Consider the following 24116-nt stretch of genomic DNA (forward strand, 5'->3'; position numbering starts at 1 on the left):
TGGAAGTTTCTTCTTGAAGTCTGTGTAGTCGATTGAACCTGAGTGGTTTTGTGGTGTTTTTTGGTGGTGTTTTTTTTTCTTCCCCTATAGGATTGCTGCTTAAAGAATTTTTTCTGACATTTTTGCTATTTCCCACCTTAACAGCAAATTCTGCTGAATGCCACTATTGCCTCCTTCCTCCACCCAGTCATGCACTCTTGACTCTGTGGTACTATTACTTCAGACTTTATTTTCATCGTCTTGAAACAGCCTGCAGTCCTGTGGTGTGAAATCAACTAGTTGGGTAGTGAATGGCAGATATAGTGTACTATAGCTGCAGTCTTAATCTCTCCCACTAGTTGGAAAAAGCTATTGGGAAAAGATATTTTAGGAGATAGACTTCGAATGCCTCTGATTCTGCTGCTGTATACGAGCAGTGTTTGTCGTGGTGAAGCCATATAGGATTCTCTGGGGAGACATCCGACAGCTAGCAGTGCATTGCAGTCCAAGACAACAGACTGCCTCAGAGTTGTGCAGTAACTATATGCCTTTTATTGACATGTATTTTTTAGCAGGTGATTACTTCTGGCCTGTATTTGCAAGGTAATTGGAAGACAGCAGTAAACTGTTGGGTTTTCCCTACCCTTTCCATTTTTTTTCATTTAATTTCGTAGGAAATCCTCTGTTTGAAATTCTATAGAAGCATTTTATACTGATGCACGTCTTCCTGTTCCTGTAAACTGTGGAAGCAGTTCTGCTTATGCAGTCCTACACATTTCACATATTTGTAAACTGACTGCTTTGAAAAGGGCCTTTTTTTTTTTTCTTTAAATGTTTGTGATTAAACATAGCTAAAACCTTGTATTTCCTCATAAGGCTAACATAAATATACAGACGTGATTTGTAGCTTTTTTTTCTTGTTATTGAATCTTAACTACATACATAGAGTACATAGGGATTTTCTTGTGTCAGATGCATGTCTTTTTAAATTGCCTTTATTTCTGACTTTTAAAAACCCCAGAAGACTGGAAGAACAAGCAAGAGTCTATAAAGCAAGCTTAAATACTTAACTTATCCTCAGTGCTCGGCAGTGCTGCTTATAAGAGGCCTGCTGTACTTGACACCTTTCCCTTCCTGTGAGCCTTTCAGGTGGTTTAAATTAGTAGTGGTGAAAAATTGAACTAAATCTGCCATTTTTTCCCCCAAATGGTGAAGCACTTGACTTTGGAGCTCCAGAGATGAGCGCTCCCTTAAGCATGGAGAGTGGGGGAAAATGAGGGGTTGAGGATCTCCTGCCTAAGCAGCAAATCCAGCATGGGCTTTGATTTCTGATTAACATGATTCCTGCTAAAAACACAGGGCCAAGGTGTAGATTCTCTTAATTGTATTTAAATGGGAAGGTGAGTGCCCGTATCCCAGCTGTATCGTGGGCAGGTGGAATCTTGTGGCTGTGTCTGGCTGTCCCAATGGAGAAGTGGGCCATGTCAGCTCCCCTCCTTTGGAGGTGGGCAGCCTGGGAGTGTGTGAGGCTGGGAAGGCTATGGAGTGGTCAATCAGTGGAGCAGCGGATGGCTTCCTGTCATCCCACCACTGCCCTGAGCAAAACCTGCACCTTGTTGTGGTGAGCCTTCTCTGCTTAATTTGACTAGTGATGTCGTAAAGAAAAATAGGTTGCTCTTATGTTAGTTTGTCTTCTGAATGGGTTAAGCATGTTACAGTCAGTAATTAAACTTCATGATGTGGCCGCTGTAGTCTTTGCTATATCCCCTGAAAGAACACTTTGCCTAAGGAGACACAGTCAGGCCATGCAACTCTTCCTTCTTGCTCATCCATGCACCCAGACTGGTAGAACGCAAATCCCCTTGCATGAGGAACTACTGAGCAGTGAAATGCTGGCAGCCAGTAACTAGGTACCACAGATAAAATTAGTTAAATTAATGTGTGATGAAGTTACACGGGGGAGAATTTTGGCCTGGAATCTGTCAACTGGCAGGTTGCAGGAACCATCTGTTGCCTGTGGTACCGAGTAATCATTTTCCATCGTTACTTCTAAATCTCAGTTACTCAATGCAATTTGGAAACAGAAGTTCTGCCAGGCTATTATGAGCACTTTAGATATCTTCCTTTAAGTGCTGATTAGTGAAGCTTTTCCCTCCATCACTCCTGTGCTTATTTTTGTCCCCGTGGCAGGTGTGGGGTGGGAGACTGGAGTGCTCAGGCTCCCAAGAATGGGTGTTCTCACCGTAGTGACTTTTTTTCTTCCCTGACGTGTTTTTGCTTTGTCTGTGGCAGGGTGTCTCTCTCAGTGCAAGAGAAACTGCTCTGTGCTTTCATAGCTTGCCATGCCCAGTGGACAATAGAAGAATCATGGTCCCTCCTGGTGAGGGGATTTCTGGTATTAATTGAGAAACCAGGGCCAATTCCACAGCATTTCCCATTGGCTACCAACTTGTACCAGCCTAGCAAAAGCTTTCAGAGCAGTTTATGTGGAAGGAGAAGATAAAAATCAGTGCCACCACCTCACTGACAACATGCAGAACTTTGCAGAGCTTTCCAGACAGGTGATGAACTTGGAACGGTGGGGAAAATGTGGGTGCTGTTAGCAGGAGCTGGTCAGAGTGTTTTCCTCCAAATAATGGCTCTTCAGGCTGTGAAAACAATGTTAGCAGAAAGGGTGTATTATTCAGAATGTGCAGATTTCTAGTTGAAAGGGGAAGAAACACATTTAGAATTGATTTGAAATGAAAAGTTATGCAATTGCTGGGAATTAAGCTATTTATATAGCAGCCTCAGTTTTCCCACTTTTCCTGTTCTGTTCTCCATTCTTAATGGGAAGAGAGCCAATAGTGGCCGGAAGTTACTACAACCAAAGCAGTTACATTAGAATATTTCCTTTTTAAATTAAAAACAGAAAATTAAATTTAAATGCCTTAGCATTATGCATCTTTTTTGTTTTGTTGTTCTTTTCACTATTGGCTTTCATTGGCTTTTTAGTTATATTGCTAAGAATACAGAAATTCATATTTAGTACATCAAAGCACAAAGTATGCCCCATGCATATCCATTACTGGGATGTTCCATGGCCCACAATGTGTTCTGATAGTCTGTCCTGGGCAGCTATAGGAATACAAGTCTTCCTCCCTCCCTCCCCCTTGCTCTTTCTTTTTCTTTCCTATTTTTAAAATATGTGAGTTTGGATCCTGACTTGGCCAGGTTGAGCTGGGATTTTGAATTCACAGACCAGTCACTCAGAATGTCAATTGTCTTCTAGGGCACTGCACTGTGAATCCCAAGGCTGAAAGCTCTTTAAAAGACCATCTGACTTTTAAAGGAACATTTGTAAGAGGATATATTTCTTTTAGTTCTTTCTAAATCTACCAAGTGTGATTGATTTATCAATGTTAACAAATAAAGCTTATTTAAAGCATGCATTTCTCCAGTGGCAATGCAACACTTAATCAGAAAAGCTGAAAGAATTTCTGAAAGTGATCATTTTCATAATGCTACTTGTTACTCCCCACATTGGGGGTATAGATGAAATAAGCTGACTGAGAAAAGTTTGGTTTTCTGGGTCTGTGGCCCAAACACACTGCTGCCTAGTGTGGAATTTTCAGGAATGAGCTGCATGATGCAGGCAGAGCACAGAGCTGTGTCTCAGCTATTGAAGAGCCAGTTCCTGTTTTACTATTTCCCAGTGGCTTTATCCAGGTTCATTTAAAGAGGTATCAGTCAATGGTGCTCTCTCTGCACCTTTCCACAGATGTGCCCAGGTGCTTCTGGCAGCCCAGGCTGTGTTTCTAGGCTGCTTGTTTTACCCAGTATCTGTCTTTCTGCCGCACTGTGCACTCAGTGATTCTGCTATGCTATGCTCCATGTGTTCTGTCCCTTTCTTTTTGACTATTTATGTTCCATTAGCTTTAGGAAATGTCATTTCCTCCTTATTATAGTAGTGAGTATCCCTGTCAGTCATGTGGGAGACCAGGGTCACTGGAATGGGTTTTCCAAACAAGCTGTGGATACCCCATCCCTAGAGGTGTTCGAGGCCAGGTAGGATGGAGCTCTGAGCAGCCTGATCTGTTGGGTGGCAGCTCTGCTCAAGGCAGTAGGGCTTGAATTGTATGATCTTTAAAGCCCCTTCCAACTCAAGCTTTTCTATGATCTAGATGGTTCCACTGAAATAAACAGGTGAATCTTTTATACCTGAATTTTGTAAAAATGGTTTTGCTTTACACAACTTCACTTCCATTCCTTCACTTCATCTTGGCAAGCCTTTGAGGAAAAGAGCTAACTAGAGAGAAACGTTACGGGGCAAAATAGTGTGAATTACAGAAATACAAGTTGGGAATTTGTACGAGAAATCAGAAAGAATTATAAAACTCATTCAGTGTGTAACTCCTGCTGTTCTCAGGTCTCCTGGGGTCACAGAACTTTTAAGCCTGGCTTTAACTCAGTGAAAGTCATCCTCCAGCCTTACAGTCCCAGCTCAGTTGCAGTACTGCTTGGTACCCCCTGGCAGATCACCACATCGTGCTACAGGGGCAGAATTGCCGATTAGTTCAGAAAGTGGTCCCTGTCAAGCAAAGCTATAAGCTAGCTCCTTGAATTTGGAAAGCTTTCAATAACCTGAGCATTTCAAAAGATTGGCCTTTTCCAGCCAAGACACTGATGCTTAAAGATTTTCATTAGCAGGCTATCTTGGCAAAGATTCCTGCTTCCTGCCCAGCACACTGGAACTGAGAAACCTCTCTATGCATAACTTCTTGTCATGTACCTTCAGTACTCCGTAAGTTGAAGCAGGGAGGAGGCTATAGTGGAGTGAATTTTGTATATCAGAAGACAGAAAGAGCAGAGAGCTACAGAATGCACAAAGCTCACACGGCAGAGGATTCCCAGCCAGCTGTTGCATATATACCCACAAAGGGAAATGTTTGTGGAGCTAGTGGTGAAGGAGGAATGTGATTTGGAAAGCAGACATTTAATCTCACAGAGGCCATTGACTTTTAGCGTATGAGGTTTCCGATAACACTGCTCTCTAAGAGATTCAGTCGTGATATCCGTGTGAATGTGGCTTTCTCACACTCCAATTTGAACATTTATATCAGCAGTCTGAAAGTCATTTTCATTTTGGCCTTAAACAGAACATCAGCTATTCGAGGTGCTTAGCAATAGAACAGAACTTCCCTTGTGCTGTGGACAGCTTATCACGCTTGCTAGGTTTGTGTGTTAGAGTTTGCTTTGTGGGAAGCTGAGGAGAAAGTTTTATGTGATGTTATGAAGTTGCAATAAAATAGTGATATGTTACATAATGAGAGTCTCTGTAAATCTCTATTTTCTTCCCAAGTGAATGCTGCTTATTACTGGCTATGCAATTGACAGGGAGCTCTGGCCAGGTGCAGTGTTCCCTTCTTCAGGATAAAAGAGCAAATCGATTGCATCAATCTCCTCTTTCAGTAATAACCTAGCGTGGTGTTTCAAAACACGCAGACTTCCCTGACTTACTGGAAATCATGCTCAGGAGTGCAAAAGAGTGTTAAAGTGGGAATTCATTGTGATCTGAAGGTGAAGGAAAGAATGAATTTGACCTTTGTTTTTGTTCTAGTCTTTTTGGATAGCTCTTTTCTGTTTTTTCTTTCTGGTTTTTTTTTTTTTTTTCTTTTTTTTTTTTTTTTCCCTTAGGAACTAGTACTGTTCTTATTCATGAGGAACTTAAACAGCATGTCTAAAGAAGAAGCAGACAAATAGGAAGAACAAGGTGTTCTTGATTGGTTTGCCACACCCTGGTGCTATTTCGCTGTTTTTGATTTTCTGTACTTTTTCCTCATGCCAAGAAACTGGTAATGCACTGCAGTGGTGACTTCTTTCTTCTTCTTGCCTCAAAGCTGGGAAAGCCCATGCTCCAGCTTGTTCTCTGCTGAGTGTATAATGCACATCTATCTCTGTGATATCAAATCTAATGGTGGAGAAAAATGCACCCATTGCAGACTGCAGATTTCAGGAAGGTCTTCTTTTTTGAAAGACATTGATGACACATTCAGAATTCAGTTTTCAGTAATGTGGAGCGCATTTTCAAGAGCTGTTTATTAAAACTGAAATACAATTTGTTGTTGGATATGGAAACTGAAAGAAGCTTTGCTGTTATCAGTAATGCTAGCACTGGAAGTTCACAGAATCCACTGTTCCCATACGTGCAGCTCCCTTCTTCACATTTGACATTTTAGGGTCTGGTAGAACAGACAGCGCTGCAGATCATCCAGATTTCCTGGTGGCAGGAGGGAGATTTTGCAGGGCATGGAAGTAGACCAACTGCTGAAGCAGTAAAATACATGATAACAATTCAGAGCTGTGCAATTGTTGAATTTGAAAGTCTTTAGAAAAACTGGCACTCTTAGTTCTGTTTTAAAGATGGTGGAATTGAAGGAAGGCCAACGTTCCTAGTGCAGCTGCTTTGGGAATTACAATAAGAGCTGTGGTGTTTTGCAGAAATTGCTCGCCTGGTTAGTACCAGCGAGGGGTGGGGGAGTCTGGCTCCTCGTGCGTGGCAGTACGGAGACAGTAACTGCTCTGCTGCTGCCAATGCTTCCTTTTAGCTAGTCCTTGTTAGTGGAAAGTTTGTGGTAATGGGAGTAATTAACGCACTGGGGGTCATTTCTGTGTCCTGGAAGGGAACAGAAAGCCATCAGAGCAGCCCCAGACATGATTGCTCTGCAGGGTTATTTTCTCTCTCTCTTTCTTTCTTTTCCATTGTGCTTGGGTTTTGATTTTTCTTCTTTGTGTTAAGAAAGCTGGAGAGCTGAAATGGTCTGTAAATTGCATTCCTGCTGAGCTTGGGCTAGGTAGGCTAGTTAAAGGTCACTCTCATGGACTACATGGACTCCTTGTGGGGTGGGGAGAGTGTTTAAGAAGGGAATCACATTGTCCCTTGAGTCTTCTTTTAACCCTTCTTCCTCTAGTGCAGCTCTAAAGAGCTCCAGATATGAGCTGAGTATAGTAAGTACAGGAGGTTAGACTTTTAAAAGGGCATTTATTATTCAATACTAACTCTTTAAGCAGCTGGATTGCTCTGAAATGTGAGGTTGTGCTGTCACGTTCCCATGTTTTTTCGAAAACTGAGCACTTCACTAGCTTGCTTATAGCTCTTCTGAGATCACTGAGAGCGTTCCAGCTGTGCCTCTTGCATGAGGGAAATGTACATGAGTTCATCTCCCCCAGGTGTGGGTACACAGTTCAGGTATTACACATGCCCACATAAACAACAGTGCTTCTGGAGGTGAGCTCCAAGAGGGGATTTGCAGTGGACAGTCACTCTTGCCCTCTCTGGGTGGGAACTAAAGATAGGGAGGAACAATCCAGTTGGCTTGACCTGCTTGCCTGCAAACCAGGTGCCCAGGCATCAGGAGACAAAGAACCACTCACTATTTGACCACTGACATAACTGACAGTGTATGCATGTGGGGGTGGTGTGTTTTAGCTGTAGGGGAGCAGAAACAAAAAGATTCTTCTAGCTTTTTCATCTAGGTGTCTGTTTTTTTTCCTTTTTTTTTTCTTTTCTTTTAAATGGACACCCCTGGATTGCAAGTGTAGACTTCCTAAATGGTAGCATCTCCTGTTCTTACTTTTTGCTTTGATATGTTGTTCTGTTGTATTTGGCTTTTACTAGTATCTCCTAAGGATCTCTGTGCTGAATTTAGGTAAGGAAGGAGAATTGAGCAAATCCATATCCACTTTACATAACAGAAAAGCTAAGCCCACACATTATAGCAGCGGAGGAAAAGCCAACAAGCATAAGAGAATATTTCCTCTCCTTGGACTTGTGGTGGAGCAAAGGCATGTACTGTTTGCTATGTCTGAGAATGGCATGAGTAGTAATATCCCTGGAAAAAAAACATCCAGAAGAGGCTAACAGGTGCTCAGTATCACCTCTAATCCCAAGTTGGAAAATGTTGGTCCTCATCCTCGTGTCTCTACATACAAAATAAGGGCCTAAAGCTCCCTCCTTTCCTCTTCCGCTTCTCTCTAGCAGTATCATGTAAGATGCTGCCTCAAGTGAAGTTCTGACAACTTCAACAAGGAGCTGGGTGTGTTCAGCTCCTTACCAGACAAAATTTTCCCTATTTTCCACTGCACTTGCAGTCGCTTGATTAAGGAAGGCCCATCCTGTTTTATCCCTGACTCCTGTCAGCGTCCTATTGCCTCCCATGGGTGAAGCAGTCCACGTCAATCTTCAGTGCAATTCTTCTACATCACTCTGGAGTCATCTCCAGCACAGCAAGGAGGTGATGCCAAAGGCCAGATTTAATAGCTGGGATGCAAATGCTGCTAGAGGAAATAAAAACTGAATTAATCTTTGTGGTTTTCTCTAGTCTCTTGAATTTCAAAGCCTCTTTGGCCCCTCTCAGTTCTCTGTAAACATTTCACTGTGTGTACCTGCTGAGGAAGCTGTGAGATGGGGTGGATTTTTGTGTTCCTTTCTTTTTCCCAGCGATGGTAGCAACTCAGTTTTCCCATCTGTATTTTTCATTTGAAGGTTTTTTTTGTTGGTTTTTTTTTCTCTCATCTTTTTTAGCCATAATTCATCTGGGGATGGATCAGGCAGAAAGATTTCTTCTTATGAGAGAGTGGTGTCCGTGGAGACCCACACAAGCCATGAGCCAAAAGGAGCCCGTTCTTTACTAGAGAACAGGATGAGTGAAGACGGGCTGAATAAATACTATTAATTCTCCATTTCTTTGCCGCTGGCAAGCCCGACTTTTAATATCAATTATTGATTGTGATTTTCACTGGAACATTTCAAGCGGCATATGTCACTGATCTGTAATTATCTGATTGCTGTGCCTTGAGCTGTGGGAATGCATATGGAAGCAGAGCCAAATTAGGGCCCTTCTTCAAACTCCTCTGCTTCAATATAGGCCCCAAAAAAGAGTAAACCATTCAATTTTCTTTCCCAGTGAATGCAATGGCAGGGGTGAATTTGTGATGAGTAAAAATATATGGATTTAAGGACACTAATGTGTTTTTTTTAACTCCACACAAAGTATGGCATAATGGACAATTTTGATTGTGGAATGAGTGACAGACTAGGGGGACAGTAACCTCTCCAATCAGTGTGTAAGTGGGATTTTGTCTAGTGACCTTAACTGGAATGACAGGATCTATGCCGGTTTGCAGTGGTAGGGCTTTGTGGGGGAAGCCAGATTATCCAGGCTTCAGCCAATGCCATTATTCTTTCTGCACTAGGAATTGCTGAAAATACCAAAATATTCATCCCCAAGCAATTAGTAACCAGGGAGGGAGACAGTGAAGGAGGGAGGGCTGAGCAGCAGAGTGCCTGGCTTCTCACTCCATTTCCTAAGCAGGTGCGTTGTGGGACATTTGCAGAGATATTAACCCTGCATACAGAGTGTGCCTGTCAGTAATTATGGAAATTAGTTGGCAATTAGATAATGTCATTCACTCTCCGCATACAGCTGATAAGCAGCTGAGAGCCACTCCAGCATGTGGCCCAGGCTCTCTTTGTGGGCTGCAGAATGGATAGCTGTGACCTCAGCTGAATGGTGGTGGGTAGGCTTCCCTGCAGCAGGGCTGCCTTCCGTCCTCTGCTTGGGAAGCTGTGCAGTCTGTCAGCCCCATGAGTGGGAAGTTGGAGTAGTGTAAGTGGGGTGCTTCCTCCTGTAGGCCCTGTGTATGTGGGCTGCTGAGCTGCCTGGGCTGCATGCAGGCTCCTCACTGTTTCCACTCTCGAGAGGGCTGGGGAGGTGTGCAGGCTGCCAGGGTGCTGCACGCAGAGGCAACCTCACTCCTTCAGAGTAACAAGTGTTCAAAGTGCTGTCTCACATGCTGGTTTACTGAAGGGCTGAGAACATCCAGACTCGCTGTCTTGCTTTGTGCTGCTAACTCGCATTAAGCCTAAAATGTACTATGGTTGTGTTACTTTCCTATGTGAGCAATAGCTGGGGTTGGAACAGGGATGTTGCTGCTTTGTGCTCCGAAAAGGTGGTGACCATCATGAGATCTTTTTCTGTTAGATGTGTTCGTTCTGTGGCAAAATTTGAGATCTCCAAAGATAATAAATATAAGAAAATACTATGAGATTCTATAGTTATTGTCCCAAACTGTAATGCATTGCTATGGTAGCAGTGTGCTGCATGAGGCTGCTAAGGTAGTATTTATGCTAAAAATAAAATAGAGCAGAAATGTGTTTGTTCTCAGTGTGCTTAAGAGGATCACTGTGGGAAATGAGGAAGGCACAGGTATGTTTTGTCAGAATTTGCTCTCTCAAGATTCAGATCAAATCCTGGCCAGTGGTAAAAAGGACCCTGGCTCTTCTCTGCATGTATTACTGCTGTGTGGTGGAGTTTACTGTCACAGGCTGAGCTGTGTAAGACACGGAGCTCAGGTAGCAGGGAGTGCTGTGGGTTGGGCTGGAGGGTTCTGGCAGAGCTCTGGAGGAGTCCTGGCCTTTTAAGTGTCAGCAGTGTTCCCAAAAGCTGCTCTGGAATGTCCAAGAGGCGATGAAGTACCCAAAATTAAACTTGCATTTCACTATTTTTCATACCGCCTCCCTCTACTGAAACAGGCCTGGGTCCTGTCTTCTTAAGAACAGATAGAGAAGCTTCACTCAGCCAACAGTGCAGTCTCTGTTTAACTGTTTCTTCCTGGTGTAAGTTTCCTTCATTAGCCTTTGTCATCAGCACATGAGCATGTATCCATGTTACAGAAATCTCTACTAGGTAGCACTGCTCCCTTTATTGCTCCCTTGAAGTATCCCAAGGACTGAAGCATTGCATGAGAACCCAGACTTGTTTGCATCTGTAAACTGGGATTTTAGCAACATGGGGTTTGAAAAGATAGGCAGGTTTTTTGGTACAGCTGTATTGTGGCCATATAGATTTCTTTTGTGATCATCTCTAGATTACTCACACCTGATGCTGTGATGTACACTGTGTTCCACTGCTTCTCAAAGTGTCAGTCTTTTAAAACAGGGAGAGCAGAGTAGGAAGGCTGAGGGCTGCTTCTGGCGCAGGTGCTGACATCTGCCCTGACCAGGAGGACTGAAGCTGCTGTGTGAGATCCCCTGTACAGGGCCCCCGTGGGTGATTGGGGCTGTGCTGGACTTGCCACCTCCTGAGCACAAGCTGAGCACAGAGCTGCCTCATGGAGCAGGGAGTTCCGCTACAGTAAATGTGAGGTAAAGGGAACTGTGAGCTGCTGGGAGCACATCGCTGGCTAATTTACACACATTATTATATTCCTATTCCCATCTCATCAATAATTCCAACTTGGGTCATCACTTTTTCTCTTTCCTCCTGCTTACTCTATTCTCCTTCTCCATAAATCATGGGCTATTTTAGTGGAGCCACTAGGGATCACAGAGGAGAAAGGTAAATGGACAAGAGCCACATACTTTTTCCTCTATTTGATTTTCAAAGCACTCTAAACCCTCATGAATTGAATCAACATTGCGATTTTTGGGAAAACAGATGATTTGAGCATTTAGATCTGGTTTTTTTTTCTTTCTTCTTTTTTTCCTTTTCTTTTTACACATCTCCTAACACCTCCTTTTTCTTCCTTCTATTCTCCCAAGACAAGCTGTTAACAATTAAAAGGAATTATCTTCCCTCTGGTTTTGACTTGATTTTATTTGTGTTTATAGCAGTTTAGCTAACAAGCTCCACTCAGGCAGCTGCAGGGAGTAGGCCTGCTTTCCACTGGGCACCAAAAGCTCACGTTTCTTTCTAGCTTGAGGGTTTTCTTTTAATTGATCAATTTTCTTTTCTAAGTGACTTGTTTTTCTGTGCTGGCTAAATTTGCCAGATTGACAGCCCTGGAGACTTAAAGCTCCTGCAGGTCCTTAGGGCAGGTAAGGCAGAGGCTGTGACTGCATGACCTATCCCTTCCTTTACCTGGTGATTCTCCTCCAGCTCAACCACTGTACTTACTAGACGTTGCTTTTCTGCACTGCCTATTTCTACAGCATCTGTGCGCCAGCACCTCTGGACCAAGGTGAGTGTCAGGCTTGGGAGGCTTCTTCCAGGAACAAGGTCTCCAGCAATTCACATCATTCATATCACTAAACACCTGCCCCAGGCAAATGCTGCCTCACAATACTTTTGACCCAGTTTGTGAAATCTGTGTTCATGCTGTTTTCTGGGAGGTTGTTGAAGGCCTTGATTCACATCATCTTCTTTCCTGCTTTGTATCTTTGCTAGTGTTAGCTGTTCCCTGAGCTCTTCTTATGCCTGGCCCATCTCTGAGAACAAGTCCCTGCGTTAATGTATCCTAGCTTTGTGCTATCATTATTGTAATCTTAAAACATTCTTCTAACCTAGGCATACAGTCACCCACATGTGAATAGACAGAAGTGAATTAAATCCCAGTGCTAACAGGTCTAACTCCTTTTTACTAAAGACAGAAGCTTGCTCTTATCTAAGGGTGAACTTGGCCTTTTCCCAAACAATTAGACCAGGGTAATTGTTTAAGTGCTTAGACAGTTTTTATCATCTAATCTACAAGTTTCCTATCCTCTCAGCTGCAGGTTGCCATATATACTTTGGGTAGCACATGTTTCCAGGTTACAGAGGTCCTTGTTAAAGTCCCTGAAGTGTGCAAGACATGTAAAGTAAAAGCAGCTAATGCATAACAGGCTGACAGTGGAATTGTCTTCTCTAATGTTTTCTTGGTTTGCTCGGTAGTCTAACAAAACGAACAGAAGTTTGGGAAGTTTGGATAATATTCTTTCTTCATCGGTTCTTATATTCTAAAGCATACTGCTCTTTGCACTGAGTATTTCTACAGAGAGGCAATTTTTAGTGGGGAAGCTTCTGTGCCATCTCTCTCATTAGTCACTGGCGTTACCTTCATCAAAGGGGTAAAATAATTTGTTGTATTTTTTTTTTTCTTGCATAGAGCAGGGGTGTGTGTAGACCTCTTGGTGTGTTCTCTATCTGATCCTCTTAGTTTTGATGACATAGATGTTCCTAATGCTTTGAAGGACTGTACAGCTATCTGTAGGCATGAAGAAGAGGTCAGAATATCAAGAAACGTAAAGAAGATACTGGGCTTAATAAGCTTTGTGGTAAAGACATGGTTAGTAGTAGGACCAACCTTTTCTTTTTCTTCTCTTGACTCTGCAGGTCCTGCAAGTTCTCTGAGTGCCAGGTGTTGAATGATGAACTGGAGTGTCACCAGTGCACCATGAAGATTGACTTCACTTTTGCCCTCCCAAGGATCACATACTTTATGAATTCACTTTCTCTTCCATCTTACTGCCACCTCCTTCAGTACTGTCATCACTTCTAGGAAACCAGAATCTGAGGCTTTGGCTTCATCTCTGCCTTTCCTCCCTCCCAGGAACAACCAGTGTCACCTTTGTGTTCTGCTAAAACAAACCTCTGTGGGTTATTTTGCCCTTCACAAAAGTGCACCAGCTGGAGAAGTCACTTCGTATACCCTGTACATCTGATATCCAGAGATAAAGGCCTCTGGATAATTGAGATCTTTGCTTGGAGAGGACGCATTTCTTCTTGGTCACGTGCCCTTGCTATTTCCCTTTCCAACTACTCTCCCTCGCTCTGTCCGTCTGTGCTCTCCTCTTCCTGCTGGATTTAACAGATTCAGTGTTGACTGCTGGAGTTGTCCTCCCAGTAGTGTGGCTTTTGTTTTTCTCCTGGTGAAAGCAGATTCTTGAAACAATGGGCTTCACTCTCCACTCTGTCTACTTCACTTTGAAGGTGAGTTTGCTGCTTGGCTCCTTGCTGGGCCTCTCTTTGGGTCTGGAGTTCATGGGCATCCCCAACCAGTGGGCCCGCTTCCTCCGCTGGGATGCCAGCACTAGGAGTGAACTCAGCTTCCAGTTCAAGACCAATGTTTCTGCTGGGCTGCTTCTCTACTTTGATGACGGTGGTGTCTGTGACTTCCTCTGTCTGTCTCTTGTTGATGGGCGCATCCAGCTCCAGTTCAGTGTGGACTGTGCAGAGACTACAGTTATCACAGATAAGCAGGTCAACGACAGCAACTGGCACTTCCTGATGGTCAGCCGCAATCACCTTCGGACAGTGCTAGTGCTGGATGGTGAAGCCAAACCAGGTGAGGTGCGTCCACAGCGTCAATATATGAATATTGTCAGTGACCTTTTTGTGGGTGGAGTCCCTTTGGACATCCGTCCTGCCACCTTGACCCTTGATGGTGTTCTGAGTGAGCCTCCGTTTCAAGGATTTATTCTGGATCTGAAATATGGCAACTCTGAGCCGCATCTTCTGGACAGTCAAGGAGTCCGACTGGAAATGGAAGGGCTTTGCACAGAAAACCCTTGTGAAAATGGTGGCACTTGCTTTCTTCTAGATGGTGAGCCACACTGTGACTGCTCAGCTACTGGGTACGTTGGCAAGCTGTGTTCTGAAGGTAAGAAAATACTTCTATACTTCCCATTGAACTTTATAAAATTCAAAGAGTTTATTTGTCACTCAGCAAGGCTATGACCGAGCTCTTATCCCTGCTGGTGGCTGTTAGAGGAATTAAGGTTCCACTGTTCTTTTTCCAGCTGGGAATAATGAAGTGAGAGTAGATGGAGAGCATGAACAATTGCAAAAGGTGCCTTTTTGAAAAGATGCTACGTTTATAGCATGGGCTGATTTTCTTCAGCAGCTTATTGATGAGGGTGGACAACATGAATTGATATATACAGAAATACTCAGTATTGATGTTGATAAAAGCATTGGTAAGAAATTATCTCAACTATCTGGGTGAATTCAACAACATTTTACCACTGCTGAGTGAATTGTTGGTAAAAATGAGCAATATGCATATGGCTAACATAATTGATTGACAGGACATTCAAAGGTTAAGCCACCAAAGTTGGTGCAAACTGTTGCTCTCTGTGGAAGCCCTGTACTTCTCTTCAATTTCTTGCATACTAGTTGCTGAATGGCATCTTGATTGTTTTAGCACCCTTGATTAAATTGCTTTGGGAAATGCTGAATTATCTTTTTTAGTATTGCAAAATGAACAGGGATTTGAGTGTTTCTACACTGTTTCTTGCTATGTTTGAAAATTTCAGTCCTGAAGTCTTAAGCAAACTGCATAATGAAGAATATTTCAGGGATCTTTCCTTGATCTTTAGCAGTGTCATGGTAATTAACTCTCTATGTGCAAAAGAGTTAAGTAAATTGACTGGAAATCAGTGTGAATTTGAGAATCTCATCTCAGCATTATTTTGTGACATTTGGGTTTAAGCACAACAATTTGAGCTTATGCTGAAGATGAAACTGGGCAAGAAGCATTCAGTCTAAAGAAGAAATAAAACCACTTCGAAATTATCTTGCTTATCCATTGCTTGACCATTGCTTGACTTCTTTTTGGAATGCAAGTAGATTAACTGGAATTTAGTATGTGGAATTTGAGAAGTGTTGAAAGTAACATCTGTATATTGTTGATATGTAAGCAAAAAGGAAGTCAGTACTCTTACCAAAATACTGTGTAAATACGGCTCTTCTTTTACAGCATAAATAAGGAGGAGCAAGCATGTTTTTACAGGAAGGGAAGGTTTGGAAAACAAACATGACATCTATATATGTGTTAATTTTAAGTGCTATTAATAAGAAAAAAAATTATATCCAAATAAAAGAATAATATACATTACCATTTTATATAACTCATCATTCTTGACTGAAACAGCCATCTTAGAGACAAAGCTTATAGGATTTCTGGGATAATATTAGCTGTATGTGCTATGGAGATCTATAGTGTACTGAAGAAATACCTCCTTCATGCAGCAAATTTTCAAGTACAATAATAAAATTTGAAGTATTTATTAATAATAAATTATTTTCAGAATGGCTGGTAAGGAACTATGTACATTGATTTTTTTTTTTTTCCTCCCTATTTTTGTCCAAGTTTCCAAGTCTTCCAAACTAGACTTGAATTTTTACATTCCACATTTTTTTCCTGTCTTTTTGTTCAGCATTAATCTGGTCCAAACCTGTAGTGAGCCAGAACGGTTTCCTTTGCTTGAACCATGAAGTAGGTGGGGCTGGTGAGACTTCTGGTTGTGACTGAGTACTTGAATAGCTGGGGCCCTGATGCCCAAGTGCAAATTTTGAGTGATGGAAGATCACGAGAGTTGCAGAGGCATGCGGAGCCTGATACAGATACAAGCCTTTTTCTGCTGCTGAGCTAATGAATCAAGACTTCACAGGTCAAAACATCAACAGAATATGGTTTTCATTCAATGTCTAGAGAAAATACTGTGACTGAGGCTTCCACTTACACCTGTGGGGCAGTTTTGAGCTCCATCCAAGGCTCAGCTGTGGAACTTCTGTATTTCCTGGGAGGGTGGAGCAAGATGAAATCCATCTTCTGTTGAAACCAGGGATATTTCTGTTGTAGGCATCACAGATCAAGCAGCGCTATTGTTACCTTTTGAAGCCATGCGTCACATTGCTGTTTGTTTCCTGTAATGATTCATCAGTTTTCACCCCAACCTTCTATTAAGGCAGAGCAAAGAAGTTTGTCACGGTGTACCTTTTTTAATAAACACTTTTAACTTGTTCTTAACTGTGGTCTGTTCACATGTAAGATGCTGTGCAAAGAATTTTTTCCAGTGGAAGAAATACCAAGAATTTCCACAAACAATTCCCAGCTTGTCCAGTCCTTATTATTATTATTTTTTAATTATATTACTTCATGTATATTTGGTTTATGTTAGAATTTTATAATTAACCTTGTTTTCTGTCTCCTTTGTTCTGCAACACTGGTGATTTATGTGTGTTTAAATGCTGTCACCCTGAAATGTTACAGTGTCTGTGTAAACTGTGAGAAGGGGAAAAACAAAAGTTCAGTGGAAACAAGCAGACAAAGAAAATTGTCGAGAAAACAAAAAATGAACCATGTGAAGTCAAGTTACCTTTTAATCTGACTTTGAAAAACTTCATAAACTTCAAAGGTGTTGGATTTCCACTGTCCAACTATGGCAGGACTTCCGCTGATGAACAGCAGAACACTGTAGGAATGGCAGGACACGCTTTTCCTACCTGTAGCATGATTGGCCGTTATGCATCTTGCATATTCTGTGTTTGCTTTGTTCCAAGAGATTGAAGTGTTTGTCACTAAAACTGTTCCCCCCTTTTTGTTTTTTTTTTTAACTTCTTTATTCTGCCTCTGGATATTTGCAGGAATTATTTTCAACATGGATATTTTTTCTCAATCTTATTTTTGAAAGAGACGTGCCCTTTTAACTGGATATCAACAACTCCCTTTTTGGAGAGGATCCTTAATTCCATTATAGCATTTACTAGACTGTAGTCTGTGTGTGTATTTTCATTTGGTCACGGGAGTTGGCTCTTTTAGTAGGAACTGATGGGATTCAATCAATAACAACTTCTGTTTGAACAGCTAAATGCAATGTACCTTTTCAATAATGACTTCTCTTGACAGAGTCTAGGCCATTACTTGGCTATTGACTAATACCTGTGTTTGCAGATGGTAAAACCACAGCACTCTCATTTATTCTATAGCCAGAAAAATAAAAAATAAAGATTGGAACCTGCTGATCACATACCTTGATAGAATGAATCTCCATTTACAGTATTAGAGGCTATTGTAATGCAAAGTATAGTTACAGTGTACCTCTGTACACTGTAGAGAACAAAATTTTTTCATCATTCCATAATGAGACAAAACATTCTGACCAGAACATGCCCCATTGTGCAGAAAGCTTTTTATCACTTACTGTGCATACAGTTGCCAGCATTTTCTGTGTCATGATAGCTACATGCCCAGATGGGTATCTGTGCTGGTCATTGCTGGTCAATGAGAAGTACAATTTGTGTATTTGAGTGCGTGTGCAAATGTGTGCACACTTCAGAAGACCTATCTGTTTGGAATAAAATGTGATACTATTTTTATTGCAGTTGGAGTAAACAGGTTCATTGAATCTGACAGCTCTGTAGGGTACGAAGGATGGCTGATTTGAGTAGCAATTAATTTGTATGTTTCCGGGCAGTGGTGCCATTAAACATGAAAGTTGAAGTCAGAGACACCTTCCCCTCTAATGAACCTCATCAGTCTCTGTGGGATCAGGCTCCTGCCAAGAGAATGAAGCTCCAGTAGAATGTGAGCAGCACAAATAAATATGTTCGTGTCAGTAAAAAACAGAACAAAACAAAAACCCAACAAAACAAACAAGCCAAAACCAACCAACCAAAAAACAAATCGGGACGTTTCCTACACAAATTTTGCAAACAGTGCTGCTAACTAAGCTTGTTGTGCATGCTCCTATCTCTCATATCTGCCCACTCTGGACCACGCTGTCAAGCTTAGTCTGCTTGAAATTCCCTCCTATGTGAGAGGATTTGAAAGATGAGCTCATTGTAGTAGCATCGGAGGTACAAATCTTTTGGTCCACGACCTCACCTCTCTTCCTAGCCCCTTCTGGACTTGGAGGGTGAAGGTGAGCAGTAGATGTGCTCAGAAATGGCATTAACTCTGCTTGTAGTTGCAGAACCAAGGCGCGGTGTGATCACTAGCTTCACAAAGCATCACGCTGAAGCCTTTGTGTTGCCTGCAGGGGCTGTTTCTAAACGAAGCCTGAATAGGGTCCTGATTGCACCTCTTCCCTTGATTACAGAGCAAGATTTCCTGGGGATGCTGCCTGCTGAATGACAGAGGAGCCCGTTGCTCTGTAATTATCACTCTTTTAACTGCAGCGGGAACAGATTTTTCAATAGCCCCTCAGCTTCGTTTAAAGAGACAAGTTACTGCAGAATTTATCCTCCACCTGCTCTTCGGAGCAGCCCAGTTTTTGGCTGCATCTAAAGAGACTGCCTTAGCCTTTCTTGTTGTCAGCACACCTCCCTGCCAGCCACTCCGAACTTTGTAACGCTAAGGGCTAATTTGGCACTTTGCCATCAACCTGATGGGTGCACTTAATTTGCATGTGCATTATATATATCATGTAAATCATACATTTTGTAATCAGAAACAAATGGACACGACCATAATATTTGCTTCCACTTGCATATTCTTTGATGGATGAATGTAAATTTGTTGTTGAATTCACCAGCAATAAACAGCTGCAGACCCTTCATTTGGTCTTGTGCTCTGCACTTGAGGACAGCAGGCAGCTCTAGGGCACACTGTGGGGGCCCAGATTTTCAGTGTAAAACTCTGGAATTGATGGTCTCGGAGGGCTGTGGAGTAAAGGGTGCAAGAGGCAAATCTGCTTGTGCTCCAGCTTGGGTTATTGGGCAGAAAGCTGGTAAAAATTCTGCTCCTCACGTAGTTTTGTAATAGTTTTGTTTTTTCCCCCATCTCTTTCTCTTGCTCACTATTCTTAGGTTATGTTCATTTGGTTCTATTTAAAATAATGATTCTTTTTCCAGTCTGGTTATAGTTTTTTGATGCACTGCCAGATGGCCACCAAAGAAAGATGATGTATTAAGATATTAATTAATGTTTCTAAGGTGCTTTGAAACTCCAAAGTGCAGTTTAAGCATTACTGGTTACTTAATAATACCACAGCTGAGCAGGAGCCACAGAATTTTGGCTTAGACCCAACATACTCCTTCACAAAAATGGCCAATGACCCATCTCCCATCCTTGCTCAGCGGGGTCTGCCTGCAGCTCCTGCCGAGCTGGGTTTGTCTCATGCCCTCCCCTGCTTCTGATGTAGGGAAGCCACAGGGAGATTACAGGCCTCTATGAAGTGTGCCACTGATTCCGTCGAGCTGCAATAGATGCTGACAGCTATATTCTTCTTGTTTCATTCTTCTGTATTATAGATGACCATGAGACTACAATCCTTTTCTGCTTGATTGCAGATCAGCTGCAGCCCTCAGGCAACAGACAAGTCGTAGCCAGCAGTCAGGCAAAGCCTGGACGTTGCCTTCACTGAAACGAAACAGGCTGTATTTGGGTACAGAATCAGACTGCGATTTGGTGTGAGGCAGAACTGGTGTAGGGTGAGAATAAGTTGTACGCAAGGTGGAGATGAGACTGGGGAGAAAACAGGATGAAAAAATTACTTTCTAAATGAATAAACCATAGTTTATAGAAGCTGATTACTGAGCAGCTGCTCAGTCTTAGAATTACCTCCCTGAGCCTGTAACAGAACAGTTCTTGGCTGACTTCAAGAGTCCATCTGAATGGGCTGAGCAAGTTTCTGCAAGACCTACTCTGTTGTAGTGTGGGTACCAGCTCCCTCTGTCAGCCCCTAGACCAGCCTGGTGCGTCCTGCTCCTTCCCAGATGTGTGCAGCTGTGTCTTAAACTGGAACTTTGGTGTGTTACTAAGTAACAATTTTTAAAAAGGTAAAAAAACCTAATAATAATTATGGAAGTGTGTGGAGATGGGCATTTCCCTTTCCAGCCTTTCTAGAAAAAGGAAGGATCAGAAAGTTGATTTTTAGGAGGAAGTTTTTTTCCCTTGTTTTAGCCCTGAAAAAAAAAGAAAAAAAAGAAAAAAAAAATATGGCCTATTGTTACTGCCTAGGCTTCTGCTGAGCTAGGCTAGGCAGACTGTCATGAACGTCAGTCAGCAGTGAATACAGCCCTGAGCATGACAACACATGATGTAGCCTGTCTTTCATCTCTACTCCAGGATGGACATGTGCAGGTCATTTGCCATAGGGTAATTTTTGTTAAGTTCTGGTGGAAAACTGGAAGAGATAATTCTTCAGAATACCTTGAGATGCTGGCAACTGCGTGAGAAAGCTACAGGGAAGGAAGCAGAGAAGGAGAACATCCATCCAACAGGTTGGCACGGATCTGAGAAGATGGATGTCGGCACATCAGCCACAGCAGTGAGCTCCCCAGCCTGGGAGGAGGTGGTTGGTAATCCATTTGACAGAACAGTAGAGCGGCCACCTATCCCAGGCCAACCTCTGATCTCACTTCACCTCTTGCTCCTTTGCACACTTTGAACTCGCTGAATAGCAAAGCTTTTTTTCTTCCGTCTCTAGAAAACAAGGCAACTGCCATGTTATTGCTGTCCAGGGACAGCAATGTAATTTTGGGGTGTATGTGTGTCTCTCTACCGCAATCCTTCATTGCAGACAAGCTCACTGTCATTGCTGATCTGACCTGCAGAGCAAAGCAATCCCCCTTGCTCCACCCATGAATGGTCCAGGAGCTGGCAGTTGGGTGCAAAACAGCCTACAAGCAGCAGGACGGAGGTGTGAAGGTGTCACAGACTTCTCAAAGCAGAACCATGTTGCACTGAAATGTGTTTATTCTGTAGTGGGTTTGGGACTTGAGAACACCGATTTCCCATTCTGTGTTGCTGATGGCATTGCTAGTAGTGCTGTTTCAGCTGGCTAGTGTATGCACTTGCACACTCTGTTATCCTGAGGGGAGACCAAGGTTTCACATATAACGAAAGTGGATTGGGGCAACAGAACTTTTGTATTTAGCAAGAAGGGATGGTCTGGTCATTAAAGCATTAGCTGAGTACCTGAGACTTATTTTCAGCTTCTCGAACAGGAGTCCTGCATCCTTGATCCCTGGGATGATTTGCTGGCAGAGTAAAGGAATCAGGCTGGAATCACCTCCGTGTACTTCACAGGGGATATGTACCACGTTACCTTCTATGATTCATTTTCCGTGTCTGAAATACATAGCCAATGGGGCTTCCTAATTCAAGAATTAACAACCCAATATGATTCTGTATGAGAAAGATAAAACCATATAAATACCATAAATACCAAAACAGGACAGTTAAATGATGATAAATGATGAGCACCAAGAAGGGTGACCTGGTTTGATCATCAGTTTTCTAACTTGGCTTGCAGTTAGAAATGAAAGTAGCTTTTCTTGTTGAATGGCCATGTTTAAGGAGTGCTTCACATCTTCCTTTTTCGAAGAACTTTCCATTTTCCTGCAGCTTTATGCAGTGTCATGCTGTGTGCACATGGAGTTGTCCCAGCCTGGGCTGCAGCTGTGTTGATGGAGCCAGAGTGCCAGCAGCAGTGCAGCCCGCTGGGTGGCACGGAGCAGGTGCTGCACTGCAGGGTGCTGATAGGAACAGTGGGAGGAGAGCTTTTGGAATTTTTTTCTATCTGTCCCACTGCTCCACTGACTTCCTCCAAATGCCCTCTGTTGTGAACCCCAGGTGCTGATGAGATGCTTTCCCTTGTGCAATGACCCACCTCTGCCTACTTAGCCCAAAGCTGGCAAATGTTTTGTATTTCTAAGGCACTAGAAAGGAAGGTATCTTGCTATGTTTCTTTTCCTGTAATCTCTGGCCAACATGACTGAACCTGCTTATTTGATATAGCCAAGATGCTTATTTGTAGCTGGTCTGCAGTCTGCTATATGGGTGAAGGAGAGAAGGGATATTTTGTTATCGGGATTTTACTCTTCACATGTGAAAAATGGAATTCAGCCAGTAAAGTAACCTGAGTGAATATAATGTGCTGGGTTTGGCTCTGAGTATTTGACAGACCTGTACCAGGATGGAAGACTTGCAGATGTAGAAATTTGAGCTATAGGTTAAAATCTGGCTTCAATTTGTAACGCTGCTCATGTGCCCAGAGCTTGCTTCTTGCTTGGCTGCTGCTTACTCAGAAACTTTTCTTGGACTGCGTAGTCTCTTGGGTGGATTTTCATTTCTTTTCAGTTTGCTACCTCAGTACTTGAGTAAAATATTGTACTCTGAGTTTTCTAAACTTCTGGTGTGTCACCCTCTGCACACGTGCCAGAGTGTCTCTCTTTACCTTTCTCCTTAAGGTAGCATAGAAGAAATGTGTGGAGGTAAATGCAGGTTTGTGCCCTGTGACTTCTCAGAAGCCCCAGCTGTGGCAGAGATGGCTAGCAGAGATGAGAGCAGCTTGTGTTGTGGTCTGTGAATTTCATAGCTCAGTGGTGTTTGCAGCCAAATTCCTTAAGCTCTTTTCTCTGTGTAGCTGAAAATATATTACTTTTATTCCCCAAAGGTGTGTGTGTGTATATATTTAAAGGGAAGAGTCTATGGTATCATTATTTAATAAACTGCTCTTAAAAACAAAACAAAACAACAAAGAAGAGATGAGACTTGTGGAGAGAAGAGAAAACTGAGCAATTAAATTGCTTGTTTAGGACAAGTTGAAAGAAAACACTGGGAATCTAGCCAGAATTTATGTGTTTTCAGTCTTTTGCCCTCTCCTCTATCGCTCCTGTGTGAGCTGCCCTGAGACTTGTGCTGCAGAAGAGGGAATGCTGTGCAAATAGACTGCCCAGTGTGATTCCTGCCAGACCTGTGTTGGAGCTGGTGATCTGTGTGGGTTCTTGTTATTCAGATAGCTTTGACATCTAAGGAAAATAAGAGGAGATCAATGAACATAAAAAGAGACATGGATTGGATGTATTGTCATCCTGAAGCAGACATCTTCTTACATGCCTGTGGATGACCAGAGCTAGAGGTTTAGTCAGCATCAAAGATGAGGCACAACTAATGCAGGCATACATAGCTTAAAATTTGCAGGCTCAGGTACTGGTGGCTGTGTGGTCATGACAGCATGGGAGGTTGTCTTACAATGACAGCAGCATGGCTATGAGTTTATTATTGAGTAGAAGAAGAAAGTTTTCTAAGAAAATTTTGGATGTTGCAAAAAATGGCTAAATCCTTCCTGTTCCTCTACTGGACACTGTGTTGTTGGAGATCTGATTTTTTGTTTGTTTATATGTTTTGTTTTGTTTTTGAAATGAAAAAAACAAAACAAAACAAAACAAAAAAACCAACCCCAAACATTAGGACCTTGAAGCTCAATTTTAATTTAATTACTGACTTAGTTGTCGTTTCCTAAATTCTGTTTTCTTTTGTTACTTCAACTGAAATTCTCAGCTGTGCCTCAACCACAATTAACACATCAACAAACTACAAGACCTGCTGGGCTTAAACAAATATTGAGCATGTATACCTATACATTTTTTCTCTGCTTCACATCATACGTTAACATGCATCTGTAAGGCTTGTCCTGTGGCATGTTTTGTTGAAAGACATATGAAGCAGTGTTTTGGCCAGATAAGACATCAGAATAAGAAAGCTTGGGACTGTCTTCCTCAATAGCAATGGTGGTTTCATTAAAATCAAGATATTTAGAAAAAATACTGATTTTGATGACAGCAGAGAAAGTAATCTATATCAGTTGTACATATATTGTGGCTTGCTGG

General features: G+C 42.4%; 1 protein-coding gene across 14 annotated transcripts in view; it reads left to right on the forward strand.

Annotated features, from left to right (window-relative positions):
• NRXN3 (neurexin 3) overlaps positions 1–24116 on the forward strand; it is a 943812-nt gene that overhangs the window by 33877 nt on the left and 885819 nt on the right. For all 14 annotated transcript variants that reach the window (XM_052693472.1, XM_052693473.1, XM_052693470.1 and 11 more), the window contains exon 2: positions 13110–14376. In XM_052693472.1, coding sequence (XP_052549432.1) covers positions 13668–14376 — 709 coding nt within the window. In that variant the 5' untranslated portion in view covers positions 13110–13667. The remainder of the gene's footprint in view (positions 1–13109; positions 14377–24116) is intronic.

The sequence above is a fragment of the Tympanuchus pallidicinctus genome, unplaced genomic scaffold (assembly GCF_026119805.1).
Source record: "Tympanuchus pallidicinctus isolate F22 unplaced genomic scaffold, pur_lepc_1.0 scaffold3, whole genome shotgun sequence".
Taxonomy (NCBI): Eukaryota; Metazoa; Chordata; class Aves; order Galliformes; family Phasianidae; genus Tympanuchus; species Tympanuchus pallidicinctus.